Raw genomic sequence first — 13902 nt, 5'->3', positions numbered from 1 at the left:
CATTGTCCCTCATCAAATTAAAGCCCCGCCCCTTCCAAAGATTCGGTTCTGTTAGACAGGAATCAGCTCTTCTAGTTCACTGAAAAGATTCGGCTCTTGGAGCCGGTTTGTTCAGGAACTCTGAGCCCTGTGAGAAGGAAAACCCCATCCTGCTTCCTGGACCTGGTACCTCACCTGCTGCCTTCAGGGATCATTAAAACCATTCGATGTTGGTCACATGAACATTTAACGCGGTTTCTCTTGTTTCTCTGGGTCTAACTGATTCTGTCTCTTCAGCTCCTGTAGTTTGAACTGCAGGTTGGTCTCTGTGGGACTTCCGATGAACACCTTTATCTTGGAGGTCATTAGACCACGTGCGGTTGTTCTTTTTAATTTTATTCTCTAAAACGAGCAGGAGCAGTTTTATAAAAGCTGTAATGTTTAAAGCTGGCTCGTGGGGGTGGGGGGGGGGGGGGGGGGGGGGGGGGGGGTGCCCTCTCTCTCTCTCTCTGCTCCTGTTTCCAGCCACTGTGGTGCCTTCAGGGCTCCTCTCAGCTCCACCAGAAGTTGGAAAACCTGCAGTCAGATTCTGCCTGTAACACATCAGCTGACCTGGCTCACAGCTAAAATAATCCATGATCCCAGAAAACTTGTTCACTAAGAGCTAGAAAGCATGCAGACCCTGGCTGATCACTCCGCCTGCTGTTTGCGCACCTTGTGTATCCAGGAATCTTCAATAATCTCCAGTAAAACATGTCGGCCAGCGTTTGGAGATGGGTGGCCCGCCTCTTTGGCTTAAAGCAATTAATTCAGCTTTCTGACATCAAACTCTCGGCTCAGCGTGACAGCTTGGAGCTCAAATAAAAAAAACAGAAAAGCAGGTTCTCCTGGGAACAGAGTAAAGATGGCAGGCTTCTTTCTCCACTGTTTGTTCAGTGGCTCTGAGAGCAACACCCCCCTCCAGCCTGAAAGAAATGCGAGGGCACAAACAATGTGCTGCAGGAGAGAAAGGGCTGGCTGGGAATGAACAGGCTGGAGTATTTGCTCAGCGGAGGAGCCTCCACAAAGCGCCGCGGCGTTCCCAGGAATCCGGCCGGCGTCTTTTTGTTGTGGCGGGTCTGCGTGAAAGCTATTCACCAGCACATACTACTGGTTTCATGTCATCAAAGTCTTTCTTCTGTAAAACTGCACCATCAGGTGACCTGCTCTCACTTGTTTTGTTTGGCTGCTTGGCGGCCAGGCCGCTGGCTGCGCTGCGCGCTGCGCGTGGCCTCTAATTCAGCCTTAACGCAGCTGAATATTCACCAGTCATCACGTGTTTGGTCGCCCCGCATATCAGGGCAGTAACGGACTTCCTGTCCGCTAGACAGCGCGCTGGGTGGCCGGGCTGAAGGCCTGAACGGCACCCAGCCCCCCCCTCAGAAAGCGTCAGTCATTGCGCATCTGAATGGAAAATGTTTGTCTAAGTTGGAGCCGCAGAACAACGTCCCGCCGCCGCAGCGCCCTCCTCTCTGCATGTCAGGGACACCGGATCACAGATGAGAAATCTGCCTCCAAAGTCTGCTGAGGTTCCCTGGACGTCTGAGACCAGGCGGTGGACCTGAACGAGTCCCACCAGGACCACTTCACGTCTCCACTGCAGTCATCGGTGACAGGAAGGAAATAAAGATGTGAATAAAGTCTTGGAGAAAATTAGTTTGGGGGTTTTCTTAGATGCTTCAGAAACTGAATCTAGAACCTTTGATGTGAATCGATGAGTCTGGAAACGGAACTCTGCAGCTTTTATTCCAGCCCATCATTCACTGCTGGTGCAGGTCAGAGCCTGAAGGAGGCAGCTGGACCACCTGAAGACTTTTCTTCTGAAGGTTTCTTCAGCTCTGACTCGCGGTGGGGGTCTAGCTTGGATGCTCATCAACCCTGTGATGAGGTCCACCAGTGGAGGCTGTTTACTCCATGAGATTTCTTTAATACAACAGGGATCCTCAGTCCTGGTCCCTGAGAGCCTGCAGGCTTTAGAGGTTTCCCTGCTGCAACACAGCTGACTCAGGGCCCCTCCAGGACCAGAATCGAGGATCCCTGCTCTTCAGAGACCACATAGAAGTGCTGAACGTTTCAGTGCATGATGAAGCGGACGTGGCTTCTCTCAACTGGAAGCTGGCTGTGAGCCTCCAGGAGAACCAGGTCCAGCTTCCGCCTGCAGCCTGTCCAGAGCGTTTCTGGGCGTCTCTGGATTCTGCAGCTCGGCCTTCATGGAAGGACTGCAGATGGTGCATTTAGGGACATTTAAAGAGCACAACAATCATTATAAAAAAATACTCTCCCAAAAACTTCTATAAACACAATTCATTCATCTCTTTTTCCACTTGTTTGCTCAGATCCTTCGATCAGCTTCAGTCCTCATTAACGCGAGCAAACATGGAATTATTCTGATTACTGGAACTATTTAAACCTCAGTTTGATCACGTGGTGGAATTTTATTTAAAGGTCAGTCTGGTATAAAGTAAAATTAGTAACCAGATAAATTCTTAGTTTTAAATGACAGATTTATCATTTCCACGTTTTCTTCCAAGAATGGCTATAAAACATTACAGATGAACTTCTTTCTTTTTATAAATTCACATACTTCAGTTTTTATTGAATCTAATAAATATATTCAGATTATTCTCCCTTTAAAAGCCAATTTAATGACATTCTCACCTTTTTATAGAAGAAAACTCAACAAAAATGAGTTATTTTTCATAAAAAGGCCAGTTGATTTCTACAGCACACTTCATGTCAAAGAACAAAACATGAATTACAGAAGGATGAAAGTTTAAAAGTAGTAAAAGACAACGACGTGTTTGGGAGGTGGGGATTTTTCAGTCAGTTTTAAATGTTCTAAAAATGCAGACGTTGTAGTTTATTATGTTATTTTATATTTTTATATGACAGAAAATGAGTAAAACTTTGATTTTGCTCTTCAAAATAAAACTCATTCCCCATGTGTTCTATGAAAAATAACTGATGGGTATTTCTACTTCATAAAAACAGAGACATCATGGGATCAAACTGGCATTTATAGGGTTAAGTCAATATGACTACTTGCTTATTTGCTGTTTTTGATGAGTTAAGTTGACAGAAAAATATTAACCTGCAGTATTTTACAGCAGTGTTGGGGACAGGACATTTTTGTCCTCTAATGACCCAAACGGGAAGTAAATTTGTCACCAGTCCTGTTGAGCTTTAATATGGAAATAAACTGGAATGTCAAAGTTCTTCAACAGGAGCCTTTTTGTACGAAAACATCATCCCACACAGGGAAGCCCAGCCAGACCGGCGTCCAGAATTCAGGACAAACGAGACGAGCGGACAAAAAGTCCCCAAAGTCCTCCACAGTTCAGATGATCTACCAACCCAAACATGTGATTTTAAAGACCTAAACTAACACATAAATGTCATAAATAAGTGTTTTATATAAAATAATGACATGCAGAAAGTGCTATTTGTACAACTTTCCATGAAATCAAGCTGCTCCGACACCCTGACCGAACACTACCCGCCCTGAAGGACAAGATACACTATCGACGGGGTTTTCTCCTTAAACCAGCTGGAGGATAAAACCAGAGCACATTTAAGGAAGGCCTTGGAAGTTTGTTCTGGCTCACTTAAGCCTGCCTCACCGTTGGCCGGTCAGTTCCCAGCATCGGCTTGTTAGCCAACAGTAGCTGGATTCACTAAAGCTAAAACCTTAACTGGCTTCTCTGCTGTCAGGCTCTTTTCCTGCTCTGTAATCTGGAGAAGCACCAAATCCAGCTTTCAGCATGTTCACCAAATCTTCAAAATTCCCACGAAGCCACGCACGTGTGCATGCGTGCAACTTGGTGAAAGCAACAGCAAACTATTCTAAAACCAACATTTTATTAGAGGAAAAAAATAAAATGAGGATTTGATGTTTCACACATTTAAATATCTGCAAAGCATTTAAAGATTTTCTGTTCAGGTTGTCATGATTTTCTGTTAGCTTGTGTTAGCTGGTGTTACTTTGTGATACCTTGTGTTAGCTGCCATCAGCTTGTGTCAGCTTGTGTTAGCTTGTGCTAGCTTGCATTAGCTTGTGTTAGCAGATGTTAGTTTGTGATAGCTTGTGTTAGCTGGCGTTAGCTTGTGTTAGCTGCCATTAGCTTGTGTCAGCTTGCGTTAGCTTGTGTTAGCTGGCATTAGCTTGTGTCAGCTTGCGTTAGCTTGTGCTAGCTTGCATTAGCTTGTGTTAGCAGATGTTAGTTTGTGATAGCTTGTGTTAGCTGGCGTTAGCTTGTGTTAGCTGCCATTAGCTTGTGTCAGCTTACGTTAGCTTGTGTTAGCTGGCATTAGCTTGTGTCAGCTTGCGTTAGCTTGTGCTAGCTTGCATTAGCTTGTGTTAGCTGACGTTAGTTTGTGATAGCTTGTGTTGGCTGATGTTAGCTTTTGCTAGCTTGCATCAGCTGGCGTTAGCATGTGCTAGCTTGCATTAGCTTGTGTCAGCTTGCATTAGCTTGTGTCAGCTTGCATTAGCTTTGTGTCAGCTTGCATTAGCTTGTGCTAGCTTGCATTAGCTTGTGTCAGCTTGCATTAGCTTGTGTCAGCTTGCATTAGCTTGTGTTAGCTTGCATTAGCTTTGTGTCAGCTTGCATTAGCTTGTGTTAGCTTGCATTAGCTTGTGCTAGCTTGCATTAGCTTGTGTCAGCTTGCATTAGCTTGTGTCAGCTTGCATTAGCTTGTGTTAGCTTGCATTAGCTTTGTGTCAGCTTGCATTAGCTTGTGCTAGCTTGCATTAGCTTGTGTCAGCTTGCATTAGCTTGTGTCAGCTTGCATTAGCTTGTGTTAGCTTGCATTAGCTTGTGTCAGCTTGCATTAGCTTGTGTCAGCTTGCATTAGCTTGTGTCAGCTTGCATTAGCTTGTGTTAGCTTGCATTAGCTTGTGTCAGCTTGCATTAGCTTGTGTCAGCTTGCATTAGCTTGTGTCAGCTTGCATTAGCTTGTGTTAGCTTGCATTAGCTTTGTGTCAGCTTGCATTAGCTTGTGCTAGCTTGCATTAGCTTTGTGTCAGCTTGCATTAGCTTGTGCTAGCTTGCATTAGCTTGTGTCAGCTTGCATTAGCTTGTGTCAGCTTGCATTAGCTTGTGCTAGCTTGCATTAGCTTGTGTCAGCTTGCATTAGCTTGTGTTAGCTGTGCTCACGTTTCCACAACATCTGGGAATTTCTGTGTGTTTTTTGAGCTGGTCGATAAATTTACTTTCCTCATGGGATTGGCGTTCTTGCAGCTCATTTACTGGTAATTTCTGCAGCAGCAGGCCATCGCTGGGATGTTCAGCTGCATCCGAACTGCTGACATCAGACTCGCCACAAAACAAGGAAATGCTAGCCGTGGTTTTGCATCAGCAGTAAAGAGCAGAAACATCTGGAAATGAAACGATTGGTCAGCAACGACAGGATTTCAGATTTTAACGGAAACACGAAGCTAAGCTTGTATTTCCTGCTATGTTTGGACAGAGCTGAAGGAATAAATGTGCACATGAAGATGAAGTTTGAGCATCCCTCATATGTATGTGTGTGTGTGTGTGTGTGTGTGTGGTAAACAATCCTTGTCCAAACACAGCGTTGCTGGCTAAGCCGCGACCTGGAGCTGCTCAGCATGCAGCTCTGCCATCATTCCTGCTCACAAAAGGTCATTATTATTCATAATGTGCTGACGGCTTTTCTTAAGCAAACAGACGCTCAGCGAGGCAGGAAGACGCTCGTCTCTCCTCACCGCCGTTCTGACCACCATCTTCCCTGGAAATGTCTCCGTCTGGATCTTGTCCTGCTCATCACCGCAGCTTCGGGACTGAAAGCACTCGAACCCGCTTTACATCTGTGGCTCGTTGGTAATGAAATTTTAAACGGATATTTTTGGACCAATCAGATTTCTACAATCCGTGGAAATTTCTCCAATTTCTCTAAAGTAAATGTTTTGTGAATGCGTGTTACCGTTAACATTATATGCCTAATTCCAAACAAGATTTCACATTTACCAAAAGTTTAATTGCTACAAGATAACTATAAATTTTCTTCCAGCACCAGTAAAAGGGTCGTTTCTAGACTGAACGCTTGCTTGTTAATGACACCATCAACCTCAGCCTTGTCTTGATTACCAGACGTGGTCATAATCTCGGGCTCTACAGAAATCATGCACTCGTTTAGATGTGACCGACTACAGAGCCATTAGCATCATTCCAGTTACGCCAAAAGTCACTGAAAAAGCCGTTACATCACATCTGAATCTAATTAAAAAATATGTCGCATGTAGTTCTGATTTAGAAAGAAACTCCACTGAGACAGCGAAGAGTCTTTTACTGCAAAACATCCTATCAAAAATAGATAAAGGTGGTGTAGGGGGAGCTGTTTTTAAAAAGGCAATCGATACTGTTTATCATGACGTTCTGATTCATAAAATAAATATCATTTTTCACCGACTGTAATTAAATGCTTAAAATAATAATAGAAAACAGTGTGTTCAGGTAAGCAATACTAGCTCCCCATGATAAATAATCACATGTGTTCCACAAGGATCAACCTTGGGCCCTCCTTTATTTACTCTGCAACATGTCAGATGTATGCAGATGATACTGTAATATATCTAGATGAAAAAATGAAATTCAGTCTACTCATGAACTTTCATCTGTAATGGTATCTGTACAGAACTGGTTAAACAATTCACACTTGGGTTTAAATTTTGATAAAAACCTTTTGTTTGCACATCCAGCCGTCGTGGTTGCTGGGAAACCAATGACAGTGGTACAAGAGTACAAATATTTAGGCATTACCATCGACTCAAAACGTACGTTTAAATCACAAGTGAACAGAGTAGTAAATAAAGTTAAATTCAACCAAGTAACATTTAGACAAAATTTAAATCATTTAACACCTCAGGCTGCAAAGACTTAATTAGCTACGTTTTCACACAGTTGGACACAAACATGTAAAGCAGTTTTACAACCAGTGAATCGGCTTTACAACAAACTCTGGACAGAAGAACAAAATGTAAATTTGTCAGCTGGAAGAATCTGATCAAAGTATAAAATCCTTAAGAGGAATGGCTCCGCCTCCTCTGCAGGAATTCATTCGTTAGAGAAGCAGTGGTCGCCATCGATCCCGAAGCCGGGAGACGGCAACTCGTGGCGGAGTTTTCTTTTCTGTTCACACACCTGGAAAACAGACCTACACACGTCTGTACATGTGCTCTGTGCCATGTGCATATTAACATTATTACCTTTGTTATGTATGTTTATGTTTTAATCAGCTGTTAATTTATCCCAACAATCCTCGTATGGGCACAATTTTCTTACATTGACCTGCAACCGGACTACAGATGAAAAGTAGCCTGAAGATCTAAACTGATGGAGAGGGAGGTGGAGAGGGAGGTGGAGAGGGAGGTGGAGAAGGAAGATGGAGAGGAAGATGGAGAAGGAAGATGGAGAGGAAGGTGGAGAGGAAGATGGAGAGGAAGGTGGAGAGGGAGGTGGAGAGGGAGGTGGAGAGGGAGGTGGAGAGGGAGGTGGAGAGGAAGATGGAGAGGGAGGAGGTGAGGAAGGTGGAAAGATGAGCTTTAGTTCTCCGAGTTGGGACTCGGTCTAAATAACTGAACTTCAGTTATAATTAAATTTTTTTCTGTGGCCATCCCATAATATTCTTCAGACTAGAAAGATTTTCCTGTTTTGTTTAGATCGCTGATAAAATGGACGGAATAAATTTAAGATGATTTTAAATAAAACGAGAGTGAAATGAAGGATGATCTGTAGAGGGTGTAGTTCTGCTAACAGTCACGTTTCGTTTGGTTTTAAGGAAATTTCTCCTCCGGAACGTTTCCGTCGCTGCGGCCGCACCTGAAACGTCTTCAGTTCAGTGGGCTGCACGGTGGTGTGGTGGTCAGCACCGCAGCCTCACAGCAAGAAGGTCGGCGGTTCGAGCCTCGGCTGGGGGGGGGTTCTCTCCGGGTTCCTCCCACCATCCAAAGACATGATGTTAACTGGTTATTCTAAATTCTCCCTAAGAGAGAGAGTGTGTGTGAATGGTTGTTTGTCTATCTGTGTCGGCCCTGCGATGGACTGGTGACCTGTCCAGGTGTACCTGCCTCTCACCTGTTAAAATCCTGGGACAGGCTCCAGCTCACCCGCGACCCGTCATGAACCAAGTGGTCAAGATAATGAAAAAAAAATAACTTCTGCTTGTTGCCCCGCCCCCTCAGTGACATGATGAAATACCTGCTCAGCTCACCTGAGTGCTCTGGAACATCGACGCAGACCTTTTCCTGTCAGACACGTCTGTAAATAAGACGACTGGCTGTTTTTAGAGCTCTCAGGTGAGTTTTCCCCTCATCTCCCCCTACCTGGAGGAGTCGTCATGACGACCACATCCAGTCCAGCCGGTGGACAGCAGCTATTAGTTTAACCTCGCCATACAGCGGGGGAATAAAGACGCACCGTCACCTTGATGGACGCCGTTCTTCAGGAGGTTGTGACCACGGGCAGCTCGTGGGCTCGTCGCTGGTCTGTTTCTAGCTCAGCTCTGCACATCAATGCTAATTTAACCTGATCCCGTTTCCGCGGGGTCGCATCCGTCTGAGGCGGCTGCTGCGTCCGGAGTTTGAACCTGTGACGAATTATTGTTCATCTTCGTCATAAACTGGTTTCCATCGGTGTGACGGAGCCCAGGTTTCTGTCTGAGGATGAGCATCATTCAGCGTTCCCCCGCATACAGAGATTTCTCCTTCTCACCTTTATTTATTTCTTTTTATCAAACAGATTTATTTTACTTATCTATTTACTTTTAATCACGTTCATTATATATTTATTTTATGTTATTATTCATCTTTATTAAGTTTATTTATTATATTTTCCTTTATTTTTGTTGTTACTGTGTTTTAATATAATTGTAAATAAATTCAGGTTTTAAGGTTAAAACTGCAGTTTTATTAGAAAAAAGTCCCAGATGGTTCAGCTGTGTTTAAATGTTTTCTGTTTTTTTATTGAATGTTTTCCAGAAGAGAAACGGAGCCTTAAAGTTGGTTTTCATCTGTATTAAAGTCAATAATAAAATCCAGCAGAGGAGGAAATGAGGAGTGTCCTTCAGGCCTGAACGACCTGGACTCTGCATCGTGGTCCAGCTTCAGGAGGAGGTGTGCAGGATGAAGCTGAATGAGGATGATGAGGATGATGAAGGCTCCAAACTGGAAACTGAAGTTTTGGGAAAGTTTGACCGTTTAGAGAAGAAAAACCACAACGAGGTTTTCCAGAAGCGTTTTTATCTGAAAGGCGCATGAACGTGTCTGCAGGGTCTGTTCCGGTTTTCCTCTGACTGCTCGGACTGGTTTCAGGTGGAGTTGATGATGGAGCGGCCGTACAGGCCGCGGTAGTATCCGGTGTCGGTGTGAGCGGCGTCCAGGCCGGACACCGGGCCGCCGTATCCGCGCGGCTCCAGCTTGTGGTGCTGCGGATCCGACATGAGGTTGTTGATGGAGAACGGGTGGCTGAAGGCGTAGTGGGGCTGGTAGTGGTCCGGTTTCCGGTGCGCAGCCTCGTGCAGCAGCAGCGGATGAGGGTGAGGATGAGGATGGTGGTGGTGGAGCATGTGCGGGCTGTGCGGGAGAGGAGGAGGCAGCGCGGGGCTGCGGGTCAGCGGTGCGCCCCGGTGAGCCTTCAGGTGGACCACCGTCACGGCAGAGGCCGGAGGAGGTGAGGACGACGTGGGGGAGTCCGGACCCGAGATGCACGCCTCGGACCTGGACTTACCCGCCAACCCCCGGTCGCTGGAACCGGAACCGGCCCTCTTCCCGGACTTGAAGCGCTTCTGCCGCCGGAGGTAGCAGCCGTTCTCAAACATGTTCCCCGAGTCCGGGTGGAGGGCCCACAAGGAGCCTTTCCCCGGTTTGTCCGGTGCGCGCGGCACCTTGATGAAGCAGTCGTTGAAGGACAGCGAGTGTCGGATGGAGTTCTGCCACCGCTGCTGGTTCTGCCGGTAAAACGGGAACAGGTCCATGATCCACTGGTAGATCTCGTTCAGGGTCAGCATCTTGGTCCCGGACTGCTGGATGGCCATGGTGATCAGGGAGATGTACGAGTACGGCGGCTTGGCGTGCGTGTAGTTCCGCCGGTACTGTTTGGGGTCCCGGGCTGAGAGGCTGCAGGCCGTTCCGTACCCGGAGCTCATCCCCGGTGTGGCCCCGCCATGCGGCGGCGGGGCCATGGGGCTCATGGTGGGCGGCAGCGCGACGCCCTGCAGGGCCGCCTCGGGGCTCCGCGACATCCCGACCGTGTTCACATTGTGCGCGTTCATGTGGCAAGCTCCGGTCATACTGGGCGCGTTCACGCAGCTGATGTTTGCAGCTGAAGAGAAGCACTGAAACACAGAAGCAGGTTCACCTTTAGTTCATGCGGGAAGACGCGCGAGGCGGATTGTTTAGTAAATAAACAAACAAACAAAGGCAGCAGAAACGTCATCACGTCGCCACGCAAACAAATATTCTCTAAAAACAGCTGATTATTGATCAGTGACGTGTGTAAACAAACATTTTCTTCCATCAGATCTTTGATCGTTAATCAGTAACTGACTTCATTTTCTGACCAATTTAATAATTTAACAATAAAAACAATAATTTCTGTTTAAAGTTTGACGGAATTTAGATGAAAAGAAAAAATAGTTGAATTCTGGAGGCTTAAATACATAAACGATTTAAAAAGAAACCGGATTAAACTAGAAACAGACTTCACGCGGCTTCAGTTATAATAAATCCTGGTTTCTATTTTTATTTCATTATTTTCTGCAGTTTGTTTTAAAACTAAAAGATTTTTCTATAAATGAATAAATAGAATCCTGCAGCAGAGTTTATTTATCTTCTCGTATTAAAGTTTGAGCTTATTAAAAATGAAAAATCATGTTAAATTTTGCAGGATTTTTTTTTCTTGTTGAAAGAAAAATTTTGCTCCTGAAGTTTAAACTTATTTATTTGTTTTTGACAGATTAGAAACAGCCGAGCAGAAAATTTCTTTTCGTTAGAATTTCATTTTATTATTTTAGCAGAAATGAAATCTGCTCCGTTTCACCGGAGATCAATTTTTTTACTAAAAATGTTTTTTTTATTTCACCAGATTTTAGTTTGTTTTATTTTTTCTACTAAAATTAGAAATTTTACAAACTGCAGACTTTAATTAAAGCGGGTTAAATGATTTTACAAGCTGAATGCTGGAGGAAGCAAAGCCTCTTTTCCTCCTGGGAGAGAATCGGATTCTGATCGACACCTAATCTCAGGTTAGATGTGTCCCTGAACGCACCTCCGTCTCTCCGTAGTAGTACCCGCTCCAGTCCTGATGCTCGTGACCCTCCATTTTAATGGTGCTCAGCATGGCGCACGCTCCGGAACAAATTCATCCAAAACGGCTTACGCGCACATGAAGCCCACCAGTCTGACACCCGGTAACGGAGCTGGTCTTCCTCTTCTCACCGGGTCTGATCCGGACACCTGAGCGACGACTGCGACCGGTGGACGGTCTTTGAGCACTGAGCGGCTCTGGCACCTGCGCGCGCGCTGCAGCAACGCCGCCATCCAATCAACTGCCAGGGTCCCAGGGCCGGGTTAATCTCCTAGGGGTCAGCGGGCAACGACGAGATGTTGCCCCCCAAACTAAACTTACCTAAACCAGGAGACTAAAGTAAAGTAAACAGTCAGTCAGAACTCCAGCAAAAACGGACAAAAAGAAAAGAACAAGACGAAGAAGAAGCGGTGGTGAAACGAGGTGGAGCGTCCAGAAAGAGGATGTTAAACGTCTGCTGATCTAACAAATGAGAGAAGAGTAGAAACTCGTTCATCCTCCAGATGTTGATGAGTCTGTAAAGCCGGGTGGAGACGTAAAGCTCAGTCGATATTTGAATTAACAGGATAAAACTGCACATTTCATTTCTCTCAGTGAAGGCCAGAAAGACCCAATAAAACAAGTATTTGATTTTATTTTACTTTATTTTGTTTTGTTTTATTTTACTTAATTTAATTGTATTTAATTTTATGCTTTAAACCAATTTATTTAAGTTTGTTTAATGTTCTAATATAATATCTATTTGTTAAAATTAGTTTAGTTTTAATTTGTTTTGTTGGATTTTTTTTCCTCTAAAGATTTAACATGAGGTTAAACTGGAATTTTCTCCTCATCAATCAGCGGACTGATCCGTTGAACTTCTTCATATTTGATGGTGAGAAACATGGAATAAGTGAAATTAAAGCCGCTGACGGCCTGGAGGACTTTTATTTTTAAGAAAATAAAAACAGACATTAAATCAGCTGCGACGTTTTAAAAGGAATATTTTCCACATTTAGTCCGAACAGTCGCCGGAAAACGTGAATTATTCTGACTGGTGGATGGTCTATGGATGGAAACTGGGTCCGGTTCTGGTCGGATCCTCCTCGTCTTGCTGTTTGGGGGGGGCGGACCACCATGCTCTCTGTTGTGTTTCCTCCCATCAAGGCCGAACAAGCTGGAACATTCCTGCCTGGTGCTGGTGGAGGAAGGAGGCCGCAGAGGAACCAGAAGGAGGATCTGGAGAAGGTGGAGAAGAAAAGATGAAGTTAGATTAAAATCATTTTCACCTGAACATGAAAGCTAACATGTGGTTAGCACACATGCTAACGGCTAACCTGCCTTTTATTAAACAGAAGAGAAAAGCAACACAAGTTATGGATGATGGGTGGATGGATGATGGGTGGATGATGGGTGGATGGGTGGATGAAGGGTGGATGGATGGATGATGGATGGGTGGATGGATGGATGATGGATGGGTGGATGGATGATGGATGATGGATGGATGGATGATGGATAAAGGGTGGATGAAGGGTGGAGGGGAAACTGTCTATCCTGCAGGTTTCATGGAGGAAAAACAATCTTCAGTCGGCTTTTTAATGATTTTACTCCTTTAGGAACTTTACTGCATGAAAGACAATAAAAACGTTTTCTAGTGGTTGAATCCGGCTCTTCTTCCAGGAGGAAACGGTCTTACTGAGCAGGACATGTTAGCACACTGCCCCCTGCTGGCGGCTTCCTGTAACTACAGCACCATCACACTGGAGATGAAAATAGTTATTTGTGTTATCTTTGCACCCTGAATCCCGCTCTGTGAGAAACAGGCTTGTCCCATTTAGATTAAATTTCTGTTACCAGGGAGACACAGAGTCAGCTGTAAAACATATGAAACATAAATTCTATTAAAAACAAAATCTTGTTTTCAGCAGAAACATCCCTCGCTGCATCACCGAGGGATGTTTTAGGAGATCCTTGGATGTTCTTCCGGGACCTGGTGCATGGTGGTGCTGTTTCACCAGAGTCTGTCAGGAATGTCCAGGAGCAACCAGGTGGAAACAGCTGACAGAGAGAAGGAGCTGAGGCATGCTGGGAGTTCATCCTGCTGCAGAGGTGCATGGGAACATGATGGTGGAGGTGATGGAGGTTTGTACAGAACATCACTAGAACCAGGAAGCATCTTCACTCTGTTAGAACGGAAAGCTTGTCTTAATCCAGTAGCAGAATTTACCACTAGATGGAAAACGCTTTGCAAACGAGCCGTTTATAAAATGAAGAACTTTCTTTTCTGGGCATTTAAAACCAGTTTTAGACCTTTAAAGGTTTTAATAAAAACTGGAGTGAGAATTTGTTGCACCACAACAGATGCAGAGAATTCCTCCACCAGGATAAACTCCCGATAAAAGAGGATAAAAGAAGAGGAAGAGGACGAGGACGGCCTCGTCCAGCAGAGGAAACCAGCTTCTGTCATCAGTCAACAAGCAGGTTTCTTCACGCTGAGCATAAATTAACTTCTTACCAGCGTCCAGCACCAGAGTGAAGCTGAGGTCTGAGACGAGGGAAGAATTCCAGTTTTATTAAAGGA

The 13902-nt window shown here is 45.0% G+C and overlaps 1 protein-coding gene across 1 annotated transcript; it reads right to left on the bottom strand.

Annotated features, from left to right (window-relative positions):
• Positions 1 to 9028: 9028 nt before the first annotated feature.
• LOC121633834 (hepatocyte nuclear factor 3-beta-like) lies at positions 9029 to 11504 on the bottom strand. Its single transcript, XM_041976113.1, has 2 exons — positions 11304 to 11504; positions 9029 to 10371 (listed from the first exon to the last, which is right to left on the bottom strand). The coding sequence occupies exons 1-2, from the start codon at positions 11373 to 11375 to the stop codon at positions 9346 to 9348; spliced, it is 1098 nt and encodes a 365-aa protein (XP_041832047.1). The 5' UTR covers positions 11376 to 11504; the 3' UTR covers positions 9029 to 9345.
• Positions 11505 to 13902: the final 2398 nt, after the last annotated feature.

The sequence above is a fragment of the Melanotaenia boesemani genome, chromosome 22, assembly GCF_017639745.1.
Source record: "Melanotaenia boesemani isolate fMelBoe1 chromosome 22, fMelBoe1.pri, whole genome shotgun sequence".
Classification (NCBI taxonomy): domain Eukaryota; kingdom Metazoa; phylum Chordata; class Actinopteri; order Atheriniformes; family Melanotaeniidae; genus Melanotaenia; species Melanotaenia boesemani.
Note: the sequence above shows the minus strand (reverse complement) of the source record. Positions and strands in the feature narration are given on the sequence as shown.

Excerpts from the sequence above, each read along its gene's own strand:
- LOC121633834 (XM_041976113.1), bottom strand. The coding sequence starts at position 11,375 with ATGCTGAGCACCATTAAAATGGAGGGTCACGAGCATCAGGACTGGAGC. Across the intron at positions 10,372-11,303 it reads ACTACTACGGAGAGACGGAG|TGCTTCTCTTCAGCTGCAAA; the intron begins GTGCGTTCAGGG and ends TCTGTGTTTCAG.